The 19,030-nt window shown below is 42.4% G+C and overlaps 1 protein-coding gene across 1 annotated transcript in view; it reads right to left on the bottom strand.

Annotated features, from left to right (window-relative positions):
• Window positions 1-11,412: 11,412 nt before the first annotated feature.
• The window catches only part of bchs (WD repeat and FYVE domain containing 3 bchs), a 245,728-nt gene continuing 238,110 nt past the window's right edge, over window positions 11,413-19,030 (bottom strand). Inside the window, exons 68-69 of the mRNA XM_075687061.1 lie at window positions 16,729-16,926; window positions 11,413-12,507 (exon numbers count right to left, since the gene is read on the bottom strand). Of these exons, the coding sequence (XP_075543176.1) occupies window positions 12,405-12,507; window positions 16,729-16,926 (301 nt within the window). The 3' untranslated portion in view covers window positions 11,413-12,404. The remainder of the gene's footprint in view (window positions 12,508-16,728; window positions 16,927-19,030) is intronic.

Raw genomic sequence — 19,030 nt, 5'->3', positions numbered from 1 at the left:
ATGAAATTTTTTTATTCTGTTAAGAAGCAGTTGTACCTTAATTACGTACGAGACAACCTGAAATATGCCTCTTCGATCTGGGATCCTGGCCGTGTTACATTAATAAACTTACTAGAAAGGGTCCAGAACTGTTCAGCTCATTTTATCCTATCAAAGTACGAGTGCACAGCCAATGTAACTGGCATGAAACTTACACTCTCTCTTTTCACCACCTGTAGGAAATTCTCTCGTCTTTTCCTATGCCATAAAACTTACCAGCACAACAGTGTCTTCAGATTATAATGTCTCTTGTGCTTCGCATGTTCCTTCTAGGATTGGTCACCATTATAAAGTAGGTGCTCCCCAACATAAAATGATAATATATCCTAATTCATTCCTTCCAAAGACATGCTGCGATTGGAAGTGCCTGCCTGCAGCACTGGTCATCATCACGGATCCTCGTTATCGCATCATAATACCTAATGGTATCTACCACATATTTCGCACCAAATCCTTAAACACACTTATTTTGTTGTCTGTTTCACATGTTATTATAAGTTACCCATTACTCCGATTGCTGCTTTTTTTGCTGTATTAAAGTGTGATTTCCTTGATACTGATACCTTTGTTGTTGTTTTTTCTATTGTGTCTTCTTACCATGTACATTATTCTTGATGCTGATATGTTAGCCCCTCCTCTCAATAATGCTCCCTTTAAGACCTGAGGGTAAACAAAATGAAGGTATGGCTAATTATTTTTTCTTGTGAGAAACAGGCCTCTTGGGCACTCTGACTCCCTTGGTCATTGTCGGTCACCCCCACCTTATGCAGCGAGTCCTACAGTTGCTAGAGTTGACCTCTTCAGTTTCCTATTCAAGTCTAGCTCCCTCCCTTTTATAGAGCTGATTAACAAAAGGAGAGCCCGAAAATACAAAAACCTTGACATTGTATCACAGGCAACTTTGTATCTCAAAAATGCATCCATAAAAGGCAGGTCACATAGTTAGTTGCAGTTCCTCTGATCAAAGCTTTGTAGTTAATTATTTATAAAAACGACATGGTGGAACTTGGTTGTTGAAATAGTCCAACTCCAGTAGAAATGCACTTAAAAGAACACTGAAATAAATTCCATGACTGCGCACAACTTCTCCTATTTGATAGGGGAAGTCTTCGTTCTTCATAAGCATTGTTAATTACTAGTGAATTTTGAAGATTTTGCATGTTTCTTTATTATAACGATGCCCCTCTGAGTGTTTTCCCTTACCTCTGCCTGTCTGTAGTAGAATGGGCATGCACTGCAACTTCGGTGAGTGATCTTATTGGCTTCCCACATGATGTGCCATGTGTAACACTTTCTACACAGCAGTGCACAAATGTTTTTAGCACATTTATAATGAATTTAATTTGTTTGCTTGTGAAAGAAAAACATAAATTCCACTAATGTAGACCAATAAAATTGGCTGAACCCATCCCATGATGACTGTCGACGGAAATGCATTTAGCATTGAATCAATATAGCAACACAACATATTGCCACCGTCGAAGCAAGTTACATATGAGGAGTGTACTGCAGCGGGACTCCTCTTTTGTGCTACCCTAAGAACACTTGGTGACATCTAGCGGCGCCACTGCGAAGCCTATGCATAGCCTCCGAAATGCATGGCATGCCAGTGCATGCGAACACTGAGAAACGCATAATGCGGCCAAATGGGCTCCTCTCTTACGCTTCTCTCTGGGCATGCTGTGCCATCTAGTGGCACTGCCAAGAAGTCAGTGCACGGTCTCTGAGATGAGAAGCGTGCTGGTGCCTGTGAACTGTGACAATTGTTCCCTCACTTACCACACACCCAGTGGCACATACTGAGTGGACCCAAGTTGGTGAGATGTTCACTGAAGAGTGGCACATACCCAGTGCATTCATGGCGCAGCTCGATAAAGCGTTGGCGTGAAAGGCGTTCATTGAAAAGTGGCACATGCTCAGTGCATTTGTCGTACAACCTGCTAAAGCATTGGGCTGCTGTCTTTGAAGAACACTTGTGATGTGGGTTCGATTTCGCCCACCATTGGAGAAACTTAAAGGATCTTTTTCATCATTGTAGAGCAGCACATTCCCAGTGGCACCATCTCTAGTTCCATAAGCTAGTGTCAAAACATTAGCTGAAGAGCGGCACTCACCTACTGGCACATACCCAGTGAACCCAAGTTGGCATCAAAGAGGTTCATTGAAGAACAGCACAGACTGATTGGCACATATCCAGTGCTTCAAGTAGGGTATCGGAGAGTTTCATTTAAGAGTGGTACATATGCAATCACGCATCTACAGTGACCCATGTCGGCGGGAAAGATGTTCATTGAAGAGCGGCACATATGTACACATTGCTACATACTCAGTGACTCAAGTTGGTCCGATAGTTTTTCGAACCCTGTTCCCTCAGCACAGCAGCATGATGCTCTAATCAATCGACCACGGACTACACAATGACCCAGGTTGGCAAGGAAATGGTTAGATACAAACATGTATAGACAGATACATACATACATAGCCCTCAGAAAGTGCGTGAAGTATCCTAAGAATGTGAACACATTGAAAAGGTGTTCGGGCAAAAAAGGGTGTGCCACATCTACCCTCCATGGCCCTGAGGCACTGGCTAACACTTCCAGGGCTAGATCTAGTACACATAAATACCCAAGTCAGTGGATGGATTGGTGGCCATTGCTGTAGCACAACTGGTAGTGCATTGCATGCATAATGCAAAGGTTCCGGGTTCAGTCCCCACTGGCAACAAGTTACCTTTTCGTCCACTTTCAATCACCTTTTCTTCATTATTTTCTACATGTCATCTTTTCATCCACTTTCATTTACTTTTCTTCATTATTTTCTACATTTCAGTTTCAACCACAGTTAATTACCCCTATTTTCCTTGGGTTGATTTCACGATAGACTTTAAGAATGCTGGCCCCTACCATTCTGTAGTGTACGTGATTTGTTCGTGCTTGTCTCTCTTTCTCTCTATCTCCCCTCTTCCAGTCTCTTTCTCTTTTTATCCCCCTTAACCCTTCACCCTGTGCAGGGTAGCCAACCGGAACTACCTCTGGTTAACCTCCCTGCCCTTCTATGCATCCTTTTCTCTCTCTTGCCTGTTGTCTTTATATGGTCATGATTAATATACAGACAGTTTGTCAAAGCGATAGCATGCTTCTAGCAGAGAATGGAGACCATCTTACATGTACATACTGTGCTTGTGCGTGTATATTTGCACATGTGTATGGGAGAGAGTGAGGGAAGAAAATGTGAAGCATTTAATAAAAAAAAAATTAGCTCTGTGGAAGACCTTAAAGTGATAGTGGGCTCTATGTTTTCTCATACACACCTTCACACTGCCAGCTAATCATGACAGCAGCCATATTGTTCTGACGTGCAGTATCCAGATCATTTCATGATGGCAAACTGTAGAGCAAATTCGGTGTAGCTCTCACAGAATAATCTGGCAACAAATGTTTTTAGATCGCATAACTTTAAACGGCATGGGGCACACAGGGAGATGTGCCACAGTGGAAACTGGATATGCAATAAAGCACTGTTCTCATGTTAATGCTCATCTTTGCAGCTTCGAATTTCGTTGCAGCGTGTCTAGCTGTGCTGGCATTTAGTAGTGACTGTGTCTGCACTCGTAAAGTGTACTCAAAATACTCAAAATTTGCAGAGAAATATATTGCTGTTCCAGATATTAAGTCTCCACACTGTGGAAAGTGCAGCGTATAAGACTGTGGAACAGCAATGCACTTCACAACATATTTTTAGTGCATGTTTCTTTAAACTGGTTCTACGCACAAAGTTTTTAGGAAAAGGAAGTGCTTTATTTGAGTACTGCCTGGCTTCAATTCTGTACTTAGAACATTCACCTTAAAGCAAATTTCATCCTACCAACTTGCCCAAGAAGTCCTATTGGACTTGTTGATTATTGAAAATTGGTCGTAAGTAATCGTACTGCCTTACGTTCTCAAACTTAAGCTGACCGATTGTATACTCCTGTAATGAATAATGACGACTGTCTTTAGTTTAGGTTTGCCCTGCTTCTTGTTTTTGATATACCAGAACTTCGCAGCATCCTATTTTCTCAAGAAAATCGATGGGAGCTGATGCTTGCCATTAGTTAAAGTTGAAAAGTGTGGAGTCTCAATAGGTGGAACTGTGTTGTGCACTGTTCATATTCCTGGTAGTGTTTGGTTTCTAGAAACAAGGGTTAACATAAAACCGTCATTTCTTAGGCCAAGCTTTAATTGTCATTTGCTAGCCTTCATTGACTGACCATTTTCATGGGCTCTGCAATAGGTGTATCTTGTATATAAAGACATACAATACTTGATTTGATGTATTGGAAATGCATATATAGATACACATCTTGCCAAGTGTATCATGATACAGATACAAGCTACCCAAAGAGTATCTTGAGATGGTATCCAAGATGACATGTATTTTTTTATACTTCCCAGCCCTGGCTTGAGAGGAATGTATTGTATATACTCGTGTAAGGGCCGCACTTTTTTTTTCTAGAATCTTGGCTGGGTGCAGCGCCCTTACATGAATCAGGCCAATGACGGCCCTCTAAAGGTTCGTACTGTTTCTGCAACTGTAGCAGAGTGTAAGAGAGGTGCAAATGACATAACGCTGCAGTATATGACGTCAGATGCCGGCCTATCGTACCTGACCAATGTTGACCCAAACAGGGGCCCCTTCTCTAGAGGTGAAATGCCACCTATTTGACTGGAAACACTGCCAACACAGCTGAGACGACGCGCCACACAAATAAATAAGAAATAAGCCTGAGCGGCGTTGACAGAAAAGCTGCTAGCATCATCTAGTGGCAACGGAACTAACTTTGCTTTTTTTCGATGGGATGTTTTGAATTTTTTTCGAAACTTTTACCCTCCAAAGTGGTGGTGTGGCCCTTACACAAGTATATACGGTAATGTTTAAGCATATGTAGTTATTTTGATGCAGCACACTGAGACACATAGGTCAGCAAAATAAACAGAACTCACTTAGACTTACAAGTTGATTCCATCGATACTCAATGACAAACTGAAGTTTCGAAGAGCACATTTTTTGCTAAACAATTATTTTTACTATGTGATGAACAGCAAATGAGATGTTAGGCATGTCAGGCTGATCTAGCACAGAAAAGGGCAAAAGTTGTTTTAGCAGCTGGAAGTGTTAAAAGGGCCTGTGAAGTTTTTTGTGCGGCTGAAAGGCTGAAACCTTGCTTCAACAAATTTTTTTATTAGCGAACCTGACAGCTGGGAGTAAGTTTTTTTATATTTTGACTTGAGTGAAGCAAAGAGGTGCAGAGTCAGAGATTGAGTGGATGAAGTAGAAGCTGATGTCATCAATCACACCACCCATGAAATTCAAAACAGAAAAGTACGTAGGGGAAGTTGTGACATTTGTCTTCTAGAATGCTGAAAGTCTTTTTACTTTTGGACTTTACACTACACAAGACAACCTTAACTGAGGGAAGTTACACAAACACATTGACTGCATAGCAGAAGGCAATCAAAAGCGAAGACAAGGAAATCTGACTGACAGTATGTGGGTTGCTCCACGACAACATGACAGTTTATGTGTCTCATTGGGGTCTTCAATCTCAGGCTGCCATCTGAGAATATGGATTTTAACAGCCAAATCATCCACCCTGCAGTTTTGACTTGACTCCCTCACATAATTTTCCCAACTCAGTGGCCCTTACAGGAGCACAGCCCTTATTCGAGTGCAAACAGTTCTTGATCTTTTACTTTTGCATTTGGCTGCCGGAGTACAAATTGTGCATTCCCTTCAGTACTGGACCTCTGTGTATGTTGCTTCCTGGGATTGAAAATCTCAGAGCTGACTGAGTGAGCTGTCACAATGAGGAGCTTACCGACATTTAGCATGCCCAGGGACATTATGAGTATTTTCTTTTCTACTTTGTCAATGCAAATTTGTTAATATGCAATCCACTGTACACCACTACAGCTAGCATTACCCGTTTATAGAAAAATGAAAGTAAAGAATTTACTACTGTAGCATATAATACTGAGAGAGTGAACTGATGGACTAAATACAGCATTTATGCATCAATTGCAGAACGTCTCGTATTAAAGACAATTATCTCACAAACTTTTTCACAGAATAAAAGAAAGGGTGAACCAAGTGTCAACACTAAAGAATACAACGTCGATGTACATGGCTGTTCAAATGATTCCATGATTAAAAGTTGATTATAGCTCTCTAGTCTGTCTCTTTTTCATGTTCATTATTAATTTATTCTGTATCTTAATTGTATTGTATATTATGCACAATTACATTGACCCCTACAAGGTCTTCTTGGCAGCTCTGCAATGCCAGGAGACGTTCATTGTATTTTTCACAAGTCATAGCAGCCACATGTCTGTGTTGGGTGACTCTGTTCCACTCCAGGGCCTTCAAATGCTGCTTGACATCCTGCCATTCCTGGCGGGCACGATATGAATTACGCATTGGGTGAGATGGGCCTTGCGAGCTTCGGCTGCCCTTTTGGCGTGGCTGGTGCGTACTTTGGTGAGAAGAGCTTCACGCACATTGGTACATTTGTAGGCTTGTTGAGAACATGTGCATTTCCTCTATTCAGCGCTGACAGCTGTCTTCCGATATGGCAGCATGTTGTCGTTACGGATCCCTCATACGCTCAAGAGCCTGCACGCGCTCAAGGACGACAGCGCGCTCAGATGTGCTTCTCCGACCTAGCTCTCTGTCCTGAACTCTAGGGTGCCTTGATGTGTGCACCCTCCCTCTTGCTGTGTGCAGTGGCGCGCACGTGCATCTAGGCACCTTGCTGAGCTCGGGCACTCCACGCCATCTGGCAGAGGGCGTGGCAGCCAAGTCAGATGGCACTTGGTGGCGGCATGGCAAAGGGCAACAACCACACAGAGATTAGCATCCCTCCCTGTTTACAGTTAATTACACTCGTTTTCGATTATATCCTTAGTTGCCGACTATTTGCCGACATGTTCATATGACATCTACAAGTCACCTAGCCGACTGTTTTTATCTAGAAGTGGTTACAAGATACTCCAATATGCCAAATCCGTCTGAAGTCAGCTAAAAATGTTCGTTTAATGACTGATACATAGAGTTGCGGGTGATCAAACACTGGCCCTCGTCATGCCTTTGTGACTCTCCCCTTCTTTCTATAGTTTGTAGGGTGCTGGAAGTAGTGGCAGCATCGAGAGATGCCTGCAATTATTCACTCGCCTGCATATCTTTGCACAAACCTTCAAGATTGGCGCAGTATTGTTCACTGTCAATAGATGGTGCCACCACATCATTGGCGAGATTTTTATGTTGTGTTCCGTTAGGCCTTGACACACATGTCTGCACGTTTTGGGCGATCTTGAATAAAGCACAAGATTGCCATTGCTTAACATGGTAGCTGACACACCTCTTTACAAATTTCTGTGCATTTCACTCAACCACAAGTGAAGCACATGTAGAACTAGAAAATAAAGAACTACATCTGGGTTTATGTGGAGATGACTCTGCAGTGTTTGCACAGAATCCACAGGAACATACAAACATGAGAGGATAGGTGAAAGGACTACTGTGATGATACAAATGACCAAAGTCGAGGAGGTAGTCCAACTTAAGCCAATGGCCATTTATAACTTTCATTTAGTAAAGTTTAGATTGAGAAATGATAGCGCTCTGCTGAGGATATCTTTGCTCTCATCAGAGGCACTGACTAGTTGTGACCTATAAACAATCAGCCAATTTCCACAATGTTCTAAGGCAAAAACCTGATATGCCCCATGAAGTGTGAAATCCGGCAAGCATACGGCATTAACATCAGATGGCAAGAAAAGCCACATGAGCAAGTGGTGATGCCACATTCCGGTGCTGGACCTGCTGCGGCTCGCACGACGAAATCCCGTGGTGAACAGCCACAGCATTGGACTGACACCGTGGCCCTATCAAAATTGAATTAAGGTGGATTAAGGTTGGTAAAAGTTAGAGCAATGTGGATTGAGGTTGGTACAAATTGTAGCAAGGTGAATTAAGAGGAAGCTTTAGCTCGAGTGCTCCTATCTAAATACATGTAAAAGAAGAATTCGTTTTTCTCGGCAACCACTGCACCAAATTTCACGACGTTTGTTGCATTTAAAAGAAAAACTTAAAATCTAGTGACTGTTGGTTTCGAATTTTTAAGTTAGCTCATCAATTTTTTATTAAAAATTGGCAATAGAAAATTTTCAGAAAACGAGACTATAAAGTTTACAACTCTGTAACTCGACAACGAAAAAGGGTAATACAAGTCTGTGAATTGCATCTAATAGTACATCTAAAGCGGACAAAATTGATATGTTACACATGAATATAAAAAAATATAGTAATATGGCAATACAGCTTTTGCAGAACCCTTGTACCCAACGTAACAAATTCACGTCAGATGCAAGATGACAGATCGAATTTGTCCGCTTTGAATGATCTCATGGATGCCGTTCACAGAACCTCGATATCTGTTCTTGATGTAGAGCTATGAATTGGTAAACTTCGTGCTTCTATTTTTTTCAGACGGTCGAATATTTGACAATCCTTTTAACAAAATTCAGGCCCTAAATCGAAATTCCGCTTCGAACAGTCACTAGAACTTAACTTTCTCTCTCAAATGCAACAAATTTAATTAAAATCTGTCCAGGGGTTATCTCAGAAAAACGTTTTTGCATTTTACATGTATTTGTATAGGCTACGTTGGAGTTGGGCCCGAGCTAAAGCTTCCGCTTAAGGTGGAGATTGAATTTAAAGTGATAACTTAGACAAGTCCTAATGCTTTGGCATTCAAATCACATAAGGATACTTAAGTGACTGCCAATTTTTCTGTATTATCATACCACTTACAAAGGGTGGTGTGAATATCAGTATATTTCAGGAAAAAGCAGGAGGTATTTTTGAGCTAAATTTCTAACTTTCGTGCTGCATGTACTATCAGTGGCAGTCTCAGAGATAGCTTACTAATCTTTTTTTGGAGGGGGGGAGGAAAAAAATGTTTCGTTGGAAAAAAAGAACAGAAATACACAGTGGCAAAATCAGGCATACAGTTTTTGGGGAGGCAGGAGAAGGAAACATCCTTTGGCAAGAGAGACCCACGGCCCAAGACAGCTTTTTATTTATTTATTTATTATTTTTTTTTTTGAGGGGGAGTGGTGTGTGTGGGGTAAAGGAGCAAGAATTCTTTTTTCAGCAATAAAAGAAAGACGACAGTATTTTGTTTACAACTTGACGCATTAAACTAAGCAGCAGTGTTCACGAACCCATAGTGAACAACTTAAACCATTGGGGCTCCAATGGTTCATATTCCTTTAATTACTAAATCGTGCTTCCTGCGTTGTGGACATGTTATGTTGCTTCTGAATTTAATATACTGTGACAAGGCTTTGTGCCAGAACTTTATTAGTACAATACTATGCAAATTTCACTCTTTCGGTAAGCCGCTGATTGACTTGGCATCCTTCTTTGCTCAAGAGATGCTTGAATGGAACTTGAAATCATGGCTTAGTAGTCAGTGAGTACTCTCTGTAGTCAGTTTCAGGCGACACCTATCATCTATTAATAATTGACCGCACTCAAGAATCAATGATGCCGGCAAACCCAAGCACGGCTACTTTCCGTGTTAGAAGGCACTTTTTTTTTTTAATTGCGGCATTAGATGCCGTCATCGTGCTTGCCTCTGTAGTTTGCAATAAAAGGAAGACTAGCAGCTCCGAGAGATATGGAAGCTTACCATCTCCTGACAACTGTGTCTGACCTGCATTTTTGCAGCTCAGAAAAAAGCCAAGATGTTTTTTAAAGGCACGGCCACACTTGAGCAAGAAATGCTGTGGAAGGCGCCGCTTGCTTCATACACATGATGTGCATGAGGCAGCCGGTGTCATTTAGACCCCCCAGACGGCTGTTTTTCACTTGCATTCATTGGGTTTTGAGCGTAGTGAACTCTATTGAAGGATGCCTTCATGCTATCAGGTAAATGCTGCACCGGCCAGCTGAATAACTGCCAGTGTGGTTGCGCTCTTGCACCTAGGTGCCTTGATCTGTGCGCTATATGTTTTGGCAACCAATGATTTCGTTATCTGAAGGTCCACAAAGAATGGCCGGTGCTGTGGTGCATGGCATACACTTGTGATGAGCGCGCGAATCGAAGCACCCTAGCCACACCTGAGTTTTATTGCCCGCAGCACACCGCACATTTTTCCTCTAGTGTAGCCCTGCCCTAAAGGTGGGCTCTCCAGCAGTGAGAGTTGGTTTCATTTTTATCTTCCCAGTCTTCACACAAATCAATGGACCATTTGAAAATATGTTGCGCATGCGCGAGAAAACGATTTTCCAAAGAAAATACTTTCAACCACCGAGTGACAAGTGTCAATGAATCGTGGTTGCATGATCAGCGATCCTGTCAAGTACCAGAAATGCTAAGTTCCTGGTGCCACAGGTCGTGACAACGGCTAAGAGGGGTGGATGATGGTCCCAAAAATTCACCGTGTCACATCAACATGTAATTTCGTGATTGACGCGGTGAAGCTGGTTAAACATAATCTGGAATGCGGGAGCGGTACACCTAGGGCAGGTCAGACCGCAAAGTTCTGCTACTACAGGCCGGGCTCCTTGCTTTCTTGTAACACCTGGGCAATGGAAGCACTTAGCATAGCGTTACTAGCATAGCTGCTAAATAGGAGACTATTCACACCAACAAACACAGACTCAGAACTGGCAGGGGTGACAGGAGCTTTAGACAGGCACAAACCTCCAAGCCGGTCTCCGTCCATCACAGACATCGTGAAAGGTTTGTCTGCCTGAACTGTGGGCGACCCCACTCCGCAGACCTTTCTCTACTCTTCTCGCTTGACCAGATTCACTTGCATGCCTTCATTTCTCCAAAAGTGATGTGCTCCTTGCGACCCTTTGTTGGTATAGCGATAGCGAAATGATACGATCCCCCCGCCACCAGGACCACAACGCTGTACTATACTTATCCGATTAAATGCAACTTTAATGTAGGATACACCACATGTGCAATTAAGAATGCCATGTCATGTCACTATGAATCCAGTCACTAAAGGTGATGAAGACTCTGATCTAGGCGTATGAGTCAAAATTACGCAAAATTATGTCACGCGAACTGGAGACGGCGGAAACAAAAGTATGCACATTAGTTAGTCCTAAATTGACACGTTCCATTTCCCAAGTATAGTACATGAATAACTTTTGGCTTGTGTTCATGATGGCACTGTCTATAGCTCGGTAGGTTTATTCCATTTACCAAGCTCAAAAGGTGTTGCAGGTTCCCTTTCATTTCTGCACCACAGTTTATCTAGCAGTGACGAAGTCAGTCAATATCAAGTTTTGAATAAGACATGATCACCAGTGTCTTAAAACATAGCTGCACTTTAATAACAATCAACTTGCCCATCCACAGCCTACAGGCACATACGTAAGAACTGAATCACAGGGTTGACCTGTCATGCCATGCACTCCTTTCTTTCAATTAAAGAACAAGATTAATAAAAACAACTCTTGTGTGCTATGGGTTGTATCATGACTAACAGTTGACGACAGTTAAAAAAAAGCGTCTCAGAGGCCGACATGCTGGTAATTGACACCCATTCTGTGCACTGGTTGCCAAGCGACATATGAATGGCATGTGTGCAGGACCACGACATATACTGAAACAGTGCTTGCCCTCAATTTCACAGTTTGCACAAGCTGCATCCTTGATGATGTGGGATTAATTGCCCACCAACAATCTTTTAACAAACACAGTTGTGACCCTGCAACATTTCGTAACTGCTTATTTACTTCAATGCTTCAGAGTGCATTCCATTGCAATGCTTAGCAGTGAAAACATTGCAGACAACACTCAAGAAGCACTAGCAGAGAGAGTAGGCACTATTTCAGAACATAGCACAAGGACAGCCATGCACATCAGCCTGCCAACTAATAAAATACAACCTGGGCATCTAAAGGTCAAGAAATAGCCGTTAAATGTATTGCTCAGCTCATAGAGTACTCTGGGATTTTATATATATTTATATATAATATATACTTTGGTGGTACACAACCTGCTATAACACATGGTAGTGACAAGAAGCCTAGCAACTATGGTCATCTGACTGGTGCTATTTTTTTCTTTTTCTTCATTTAGACACCTGTGAAGCGTGGCTACATGGCGGCACAGTGGGGTGGACCCGCCACTAATGTACACACTTTAAAACCACTCGGCACAGGACAATATTTACATGCACGCTATATACAGCACACCATTGGGGGGAGGGGGGGGGGGAACAGGAGCCCACAGAGTCTTTACAGCAGCTATGGAATGTCCAGGGATATGTCTGACTAGAAAAGGCTGCGTCCTGCCCCTAGGTTTCCCCAGGGGGCTTCAATGAGTTGAAGCAGGTTTGGCAGACGCGCACTGGCTTGAGTATCCTCAGGCGGCTGATCTCAGATTCAAAGCGACTGCACCTGCATTTAACAGAAGTAGACCAATGCAAACGGTGAAGATAAAACCACATGAGGAAAGAAAGCCAGAGCATCACTAATTGAGACATTTAGGCAATTGTGGCTTAAAGAGACCCTGAACCAACCTTCGGGCTTGGTGAAAAAACACAGTCCGCGCATAGCATATGCTGCTGTGAACATCTCAGCCAAATTTTGCAATCGTGTGCGGCATGTGGATCTCACAAGTGGAGCGCAAAGTCACCTTTCTCTCCAACGCTCTCTTTTCAACAGTAGTCTGCGCTTCCCTCTTTTCTGGATGCTTTATTTCATAATATAGCAGATTCCAATAGGTGGCTGCTATTGTCCAATAATTGACATCAATCAAGAAGGGTGTTTGGATCAGTGTGCTTCTTCTACTGTTAGTGTGAATATTTATTGATGTAGTTTAATAAACAGGCAGCAGTAAGCGAAAATATGCTTTTGAATTTCAATAATAATTATGCACTTCTGGAAGAAGCCGACTATCATCTGCTCACAGGCGGCTACCCGCATAGGAATTAAACTTTGACCACTCTGCTTATTGGTCTCATACCCACTGGGTCTCGCCAATTTCAGCTAGTTTTGAACGCTCTACTAGCCTCGAAGCACATAAAACTTAAGGTCAGACCATACGCTCACTTTCCAGGGTGTGCTCACTCCTGGCCACTCCTGGTTAGACACCTTGGCAGACTTCGCGTCGTAATTATAGAGCTGTTGACAGCGCTTCAATATGTACAAGTTGGATGTGGCTACTATCTGTCGGTCAAGCTGGTGCAGGACAAAGCCGGTTCGCATCACGTACCACAGCCAGGCAGGAGCATATGAGTGCGAGCGTGCACAGTAGTCCTGCCTTGCACAAAGTAAACGCTGCTGTTGCATGTAGCATGCAGCCTGCTATATAACGTAGACAACGCGGCCACCGTGGGGTGCCACAATGAGTTCAATGACTGAGTGCCCTGCTGCTCTCCAAGGACAACCGAGTTTGGCATGTTCGGCTACGTTTGGCACGTCATAGGTGCCAAAGTCGGAAACTGTGGAGTCTATGTGCAGATCTAAAATCAAATTTGAACTGTGTGCCATGGTGGTGTTTGGTAGGCAGAATGTTGCATGCATGTTGTAGGCATGTTCTGCTCTGCTGTAGCCTCTGCAGTGCAAGGCACTGAAGAAGGAAAAAGCTAAATTATGGGGTTTTATGTGCCAAAACCACTTCCTGATTATGAGGCACGCCGTAGTGGAGGACTCCGGAAATTTCGAACTCCTAGGGTTCTTTAATGTGCACCTAAATCTAAGTACACGGGTGTTTTCACATTTCGCCCCCGTCGAACTGCGGCTGCCATGGCTGGGATTCGATCCTGCGATTTCGTGCTCAGCAGCCCTACACCATAACCACTGAACAACCACAGCGGGAGCATTGAAGAAGGTGAGGAAGCACCATGAAGGAGGTGTTTGATTGCCAATAACTCCGCTTCTGCTCAATGCACTGAAGTACTGTTTGCGGTAAAGTATTTCTGAAATAGCCTAATTTAAGTTCAAATGCATTTCTCCACTTAGACAAAGAGTTGTTCAAGGCCCCTTTATTGCTTGCAAAACAATGAGGTCATCAACTTTGCTTTAGCTCTTTAGAAGTTCATTTAGTGTAGCTAAAGAATTCGAGGTATATGTTACTGCCAGGAAATATGTGTTGAAAAACTCTAATGTGCCTTCCCCATTTTATCGAAGTGCCCGGCAGTGAAATGCTGAGCTTACCTATTTCATGTACAGCAGTTTATTTCGAGATTAAAACTGAATTTTATTTTTAAAAAATTGTGAACATCTGTTAAGAAAATGCTGTTCTCAAAACAATTTTTCTCTCACTTTTTATTGAAAAAACAAAACAGAAAGCATTGCCACACACAGGCATCTCAAAGTCCCTCTTAGCCCTCATTCACATAGTCATTTTCCGCTCAATGTAAAGTGACGCTAGCCAGGCAATGCAGAAGCCACTTTGCTACATCGCCAGGTTACACCACACCCCATGCATGCACTGGGTTTTTACTCTATCGAAAAAATGCCGACGAAGATGCCGCCATGTACAACTGGGGCCTTTCATGCACCAGGTGCCACCACTCAGGCACTACAGAAAGTTGGCAAAAGAGGTCTAGAAAGTTGGCAACCAAGTACAGAGTAATTAAAAGTGTAAACAGACAACCAGTAGTCATCAAAAAGACAGTGAGAGAAATGAAGACAGTGAATTAAATGCATAGAATGGTAACAAAAAAGACCATGAAGATTTACAAGAATGGCTCGAAAGAAATTAGAAGGAAAAATCTGTATGATAATGCAAAAGGCAGTGCCTTGCTATTTCAGGCTCGAGCTGGTTGTCTAAGGACAAAAACATACCGGAGCAAATATTCGCAACAAGACGAAGCATGTGTTTGCTGCAGCAAAAATCTAGAGACCACTCGGCACATCCGAATGGAATGTGAAAGTATGCATCCAGTGAGACCCGTAGGTAACACACTTTTTAGAAGCGCTTGGATTTCAAGTCGATGGAAGCATCAACAGATCAGCAGTCGAGATAAGCAAGAGACGTTTAGAGCACTGGTAGAAAAAAAGCAGGTAAGACATTGATAGGACTGGATCCATAACAGGTATAGGTAGCAGTACAAGGTCGATAATGGAAGTCTTTTAAGGAAGAGAAAAAAAAGATTAAGGAGATATACAAAATTCTAGAATGCAGAACATGTATAGCATACCTGATTAACTCACGCAGGCTAGGTGATGATCTGTCACCTTGTTTCAAAGGGGATGACAATAAATTATCATCACCATCATCAGAAGCCTGAGTGGCAGCAACTAGCACTGTCAGGTCATGCACAGCCTCAGTTCCAAAGATGTTGGGGTTGGGGTGGGACCTAGGAGACTAACCTATGTTACAGTCAAACCTTGTTACAATGAAGTTGTATCCTACATAAAGATACCTTCACCATATGCAATACAGTAGACCTTTTGCAGTTTATCTGATCTCAACTGAAGGTCCTGGCCAGCGCCCAAGCCTTTCCAATGGCCCAAACTTTCGTTATTTTAATCCTAAAATTGGCCTTTGCCGGATAATTCGAACTTGACCAGTTGGCACACACATGCCTGACACCTATGTTGACCCCAACAGCGACCCCTTTACTTGCAGCGTCTGTCTCAGCAGCACTTAGGCGACAGTGAATGTGTTGAACACACGTCATCTCCCGTCAAAAATGCATATTTTTGGCTTGCCCTAGGAAGATTTTCAAGCAATAGTGGTAGCTCACAATGTCTGATTAAGCACGAGGTCGCGGGATCGAATCCCGGCCACGGCGGCCGCATTTCGATGGGGGCGAAATGCGAAAACACCCGTGTGCTTAGATTTAGGTGCACGTTAAAGAACCCCAGGTGGTCAAAATTTCCGGAGTCCTCCACTACGGCGTGCCTCATAATCAGAAAGTGGTTTTGGCACGTAAAACCCCAAATATTATTAATGTCTGATTATGGCATTTATCTGATTCTAAGAAATTTTCTTGGATTTTAATACAAGAAAATTGGACTGAAAACCGTGTTCCCTGCATTCATATGCTTTGCCGCATAACGCGATTCTATTGAGGCGAAGCAGACTTAAAAAAAAAAACCGATCGCCACTGTACAACACATATTAGTAAAGCCCTTGCCCATTTTTTTTTTTTTTTTGCTAAAAAAGCCAGGTGCCCGTTAGGATCTCTAGAAGTTTTAATGTTATCTCAACATTGTATTTCTACTTGGGACTTGTGGAAAGTGGGTGCACATTTGATTCTGGGGTGTGTTAGAATTAAGCAAATACTGCCAAATGAATCAGCGATATGTTTCAACGTTTTTTTCTGCATCTTGTTTAATTCGACCTGCCGAATAATTAGATAAATTTCGTCACCTGTCAGTGTTGAATTAACGGAAGTCGACTGTATTCATTATAAGCGTATCGTCGTTACATGCTAAAAGTATCGGTGAGAAACATTTTAGATTTCCTTCATTATACCAAATAATTCATTATATCTGTGTTTGTTATACCAAGATTTGACTGTATTAGTAATCAAAAACAACAAACAGCATTGTCAGGTTGTACACAAACTCAGTTCCAGAAAGTAGACAGGGCTAGGGTGGCTTAGTTTAGCAACTAGGTGCACAAGTTCAGAATGCGACATTCTTTGCCGTTGGCTGGCTGACCTGGAGCAAAAGAGCTGGCCACAGTTGCGGCAGTGGTGGCGCCTCTCGGCAAAGGAGAACCGCACCCCGCAGGACAGGCAGCTGTCACCACCTTCGTCTCGCACCCAGTGATCAGCCATGGCTCGGCCGGGATGCTCAGTCACGCTCCAGGTGAACACTCGCCCCCTTGCATCACCCACGTACACCGTCTTGTGATCCCTGGATACAAATATGCTGGACTGAGGCCACAGTGAATGTGCTCGCTACTTCCAGAAAATAGGAATGTGAAATAGTTGCTCAACCCTTTTTCTACCACTGATGAGCATGGTTGTCACGGGAACTTGCACCAAAATAGCCGATGACGAGTGTAGTCATCAGGCCATGTTTCGGGAAATCTCTGGGAAATTTCGTAGAGTTTTTGTAATTTCCTGCGGCATGCAAATGGTTGACCAGAATGCTAAAAGAAGTACAGTGCTCAATCAAATACTGCATATCAATAGTGTCCTACATAAGCATCACAAGCCAATAATTTTACAGTGAAATGCCGATAATTTGAAATATCTTAATTTGAATTAACAGATAATTTGAACTGCTCTGTTGGTCTCGGCAAGTCCTACGTATTCAACTAGATAGACATTCCTGTGAATTCTATCTCCAAAAAACCATGCAATGGTTATTTAGAACAAAATTTCTCATTTCCATGGACCATTTTTCAGACAAACCCGGGCTGAAGGCGAAGATTTGATGCTGCTAGCTACTGTAATGTCGTGTGCCGTAAAAATGACGAGGAAAGGAAAGACCGAACTGGAGCAAATAGAGCGGCGTGCACCCTTCTTTCCCATCCAGCTTAAAAGGAGCAGGAAGGAGCACTCAGCGCATACTTGATCATATTACAACGTGCTCACCTGCCCCTTCCATGTAAAATATTATATTTTACATGGTTCTTTTTCCTGGGCTCTCAAAAAAGCCTGCACAATATGAAAGATATGATGTCACTGTGTGCTTGTATGTCTGATTTGCAGTGCTTGCAACTGCGATTCCAAAGAACGAAGCCTGCACGCCCATTGTAAAACAAGTCTATGGATGTGTTTTGGTTGGCTTTCAGTGCCTGCCTAACACTTACCACTTTGTACTGCAGCAAATTTTCATCTTCATAAAATATGGTGCTGATGTAGCTGCCCGGATGCCAGAGTCAATCGTTTACTTTTACAATGGACATGCAGCAATTGTTCCTTGGAAGAAAAACTCATGGGAGCATTGCAAATCAGATGTGCAAGCATACAATGATGCCATATTTTTCATATTTCACGGGCTTTCTTGAAAGCGTAGAAAAAAAGATTCACTTAAAATGTATATGTTATGGAAACAATTTTACTGGGCATGCTCTGCAACTTTTTAAAACGAAGTTATGCCCTAAAACGACTATATATAAATTTGCATAACTGAATTTAGCTAATTAGGCAACTAACCACACTTAAATATACTCTAACTTGAGTTGATTACAAGAAGTATGCCGTTGGTCTCATTTGCATAAGATGTATCAGTTTTTTTTTTTTAATTTAAAGCTTGGTTCAAGTTATGTGAAACACCCAATATGTTGCAACTAATGTCCCTTGAAGTGAACAGGGTACAGGACCACTGTAAAATTGCACATTTTCTATGGTAAGGGAAAGAGTAAAGCAACTGAAAACTAAAATTTAGTTTTTTTTTGCAATTACAAGCTTATTTAAAAAATTACTCTCATCTTTACTGAAGATGCAGTAAAGAAATTTGAAAGGAAATTTTTCTCTCTGCAAGCTTCCTCCTCACTATATAGTCCAGTGCAGGAAACACTGACACTTGAGTGTGATAGCAGTCCTCCATTAAGCAAGAAAACATAAAGGTCACTACTGCTTAATGGTGCAGGATGTAAATTTGCTGAGAAAAAGAAAAAAGGAGGGAGAGAGACAGACAAAGGGAACGCCAGTGAACTTTTTTGGCAAACACTTTCACGGCCATTCAGCCTGCCTCCAAATGATTGCTGGCCAGAGAAGCAGTCTAAATTAATCTGGTTCTTTTCTATAAGTGCCTTGCACCTCCATACAACAGAAAAGCAAGCTCTGCAACTTACAGAACATGCAAGCGACCTCACTAGTAGCTCAGTGAAGTAGTGTACTGACATTGGGTGAGTACTTTCATGCAGAGAGTGTACACTTGTGCATAAGTGTGCAAAGGGACATATGGCAAGCAAGTTTTTGCTTGTTCTCAATATGTCAGTTTTAGAAGAAGACTGATGAATGAGAACTTCATTTCTGTCATCAGACCAGTAGGCATTACTGCACTA

The sequence above is a fragment of the Dermacentor variabilis genome, chromosome 1, assembly GCF_050947875.1.
Source record: "Dermacentor variabilis isolate Ectoservices chromosome 1, ASM5094787v1, whole genome shotgun sequence".
In the NCBI taxonomy this organism is placed as follows: domain Eukaryota; kingdom Metazoa; phylum Arthropoda; class Arachnida; order Ixodida; family Ixodidae; genus Dermacentor; species Dermacentor variabilis.
Note: the sequence above shows the minus strand (reverse complement) of the source record. Positions and strands in the feature narration are given on the sequence as shown.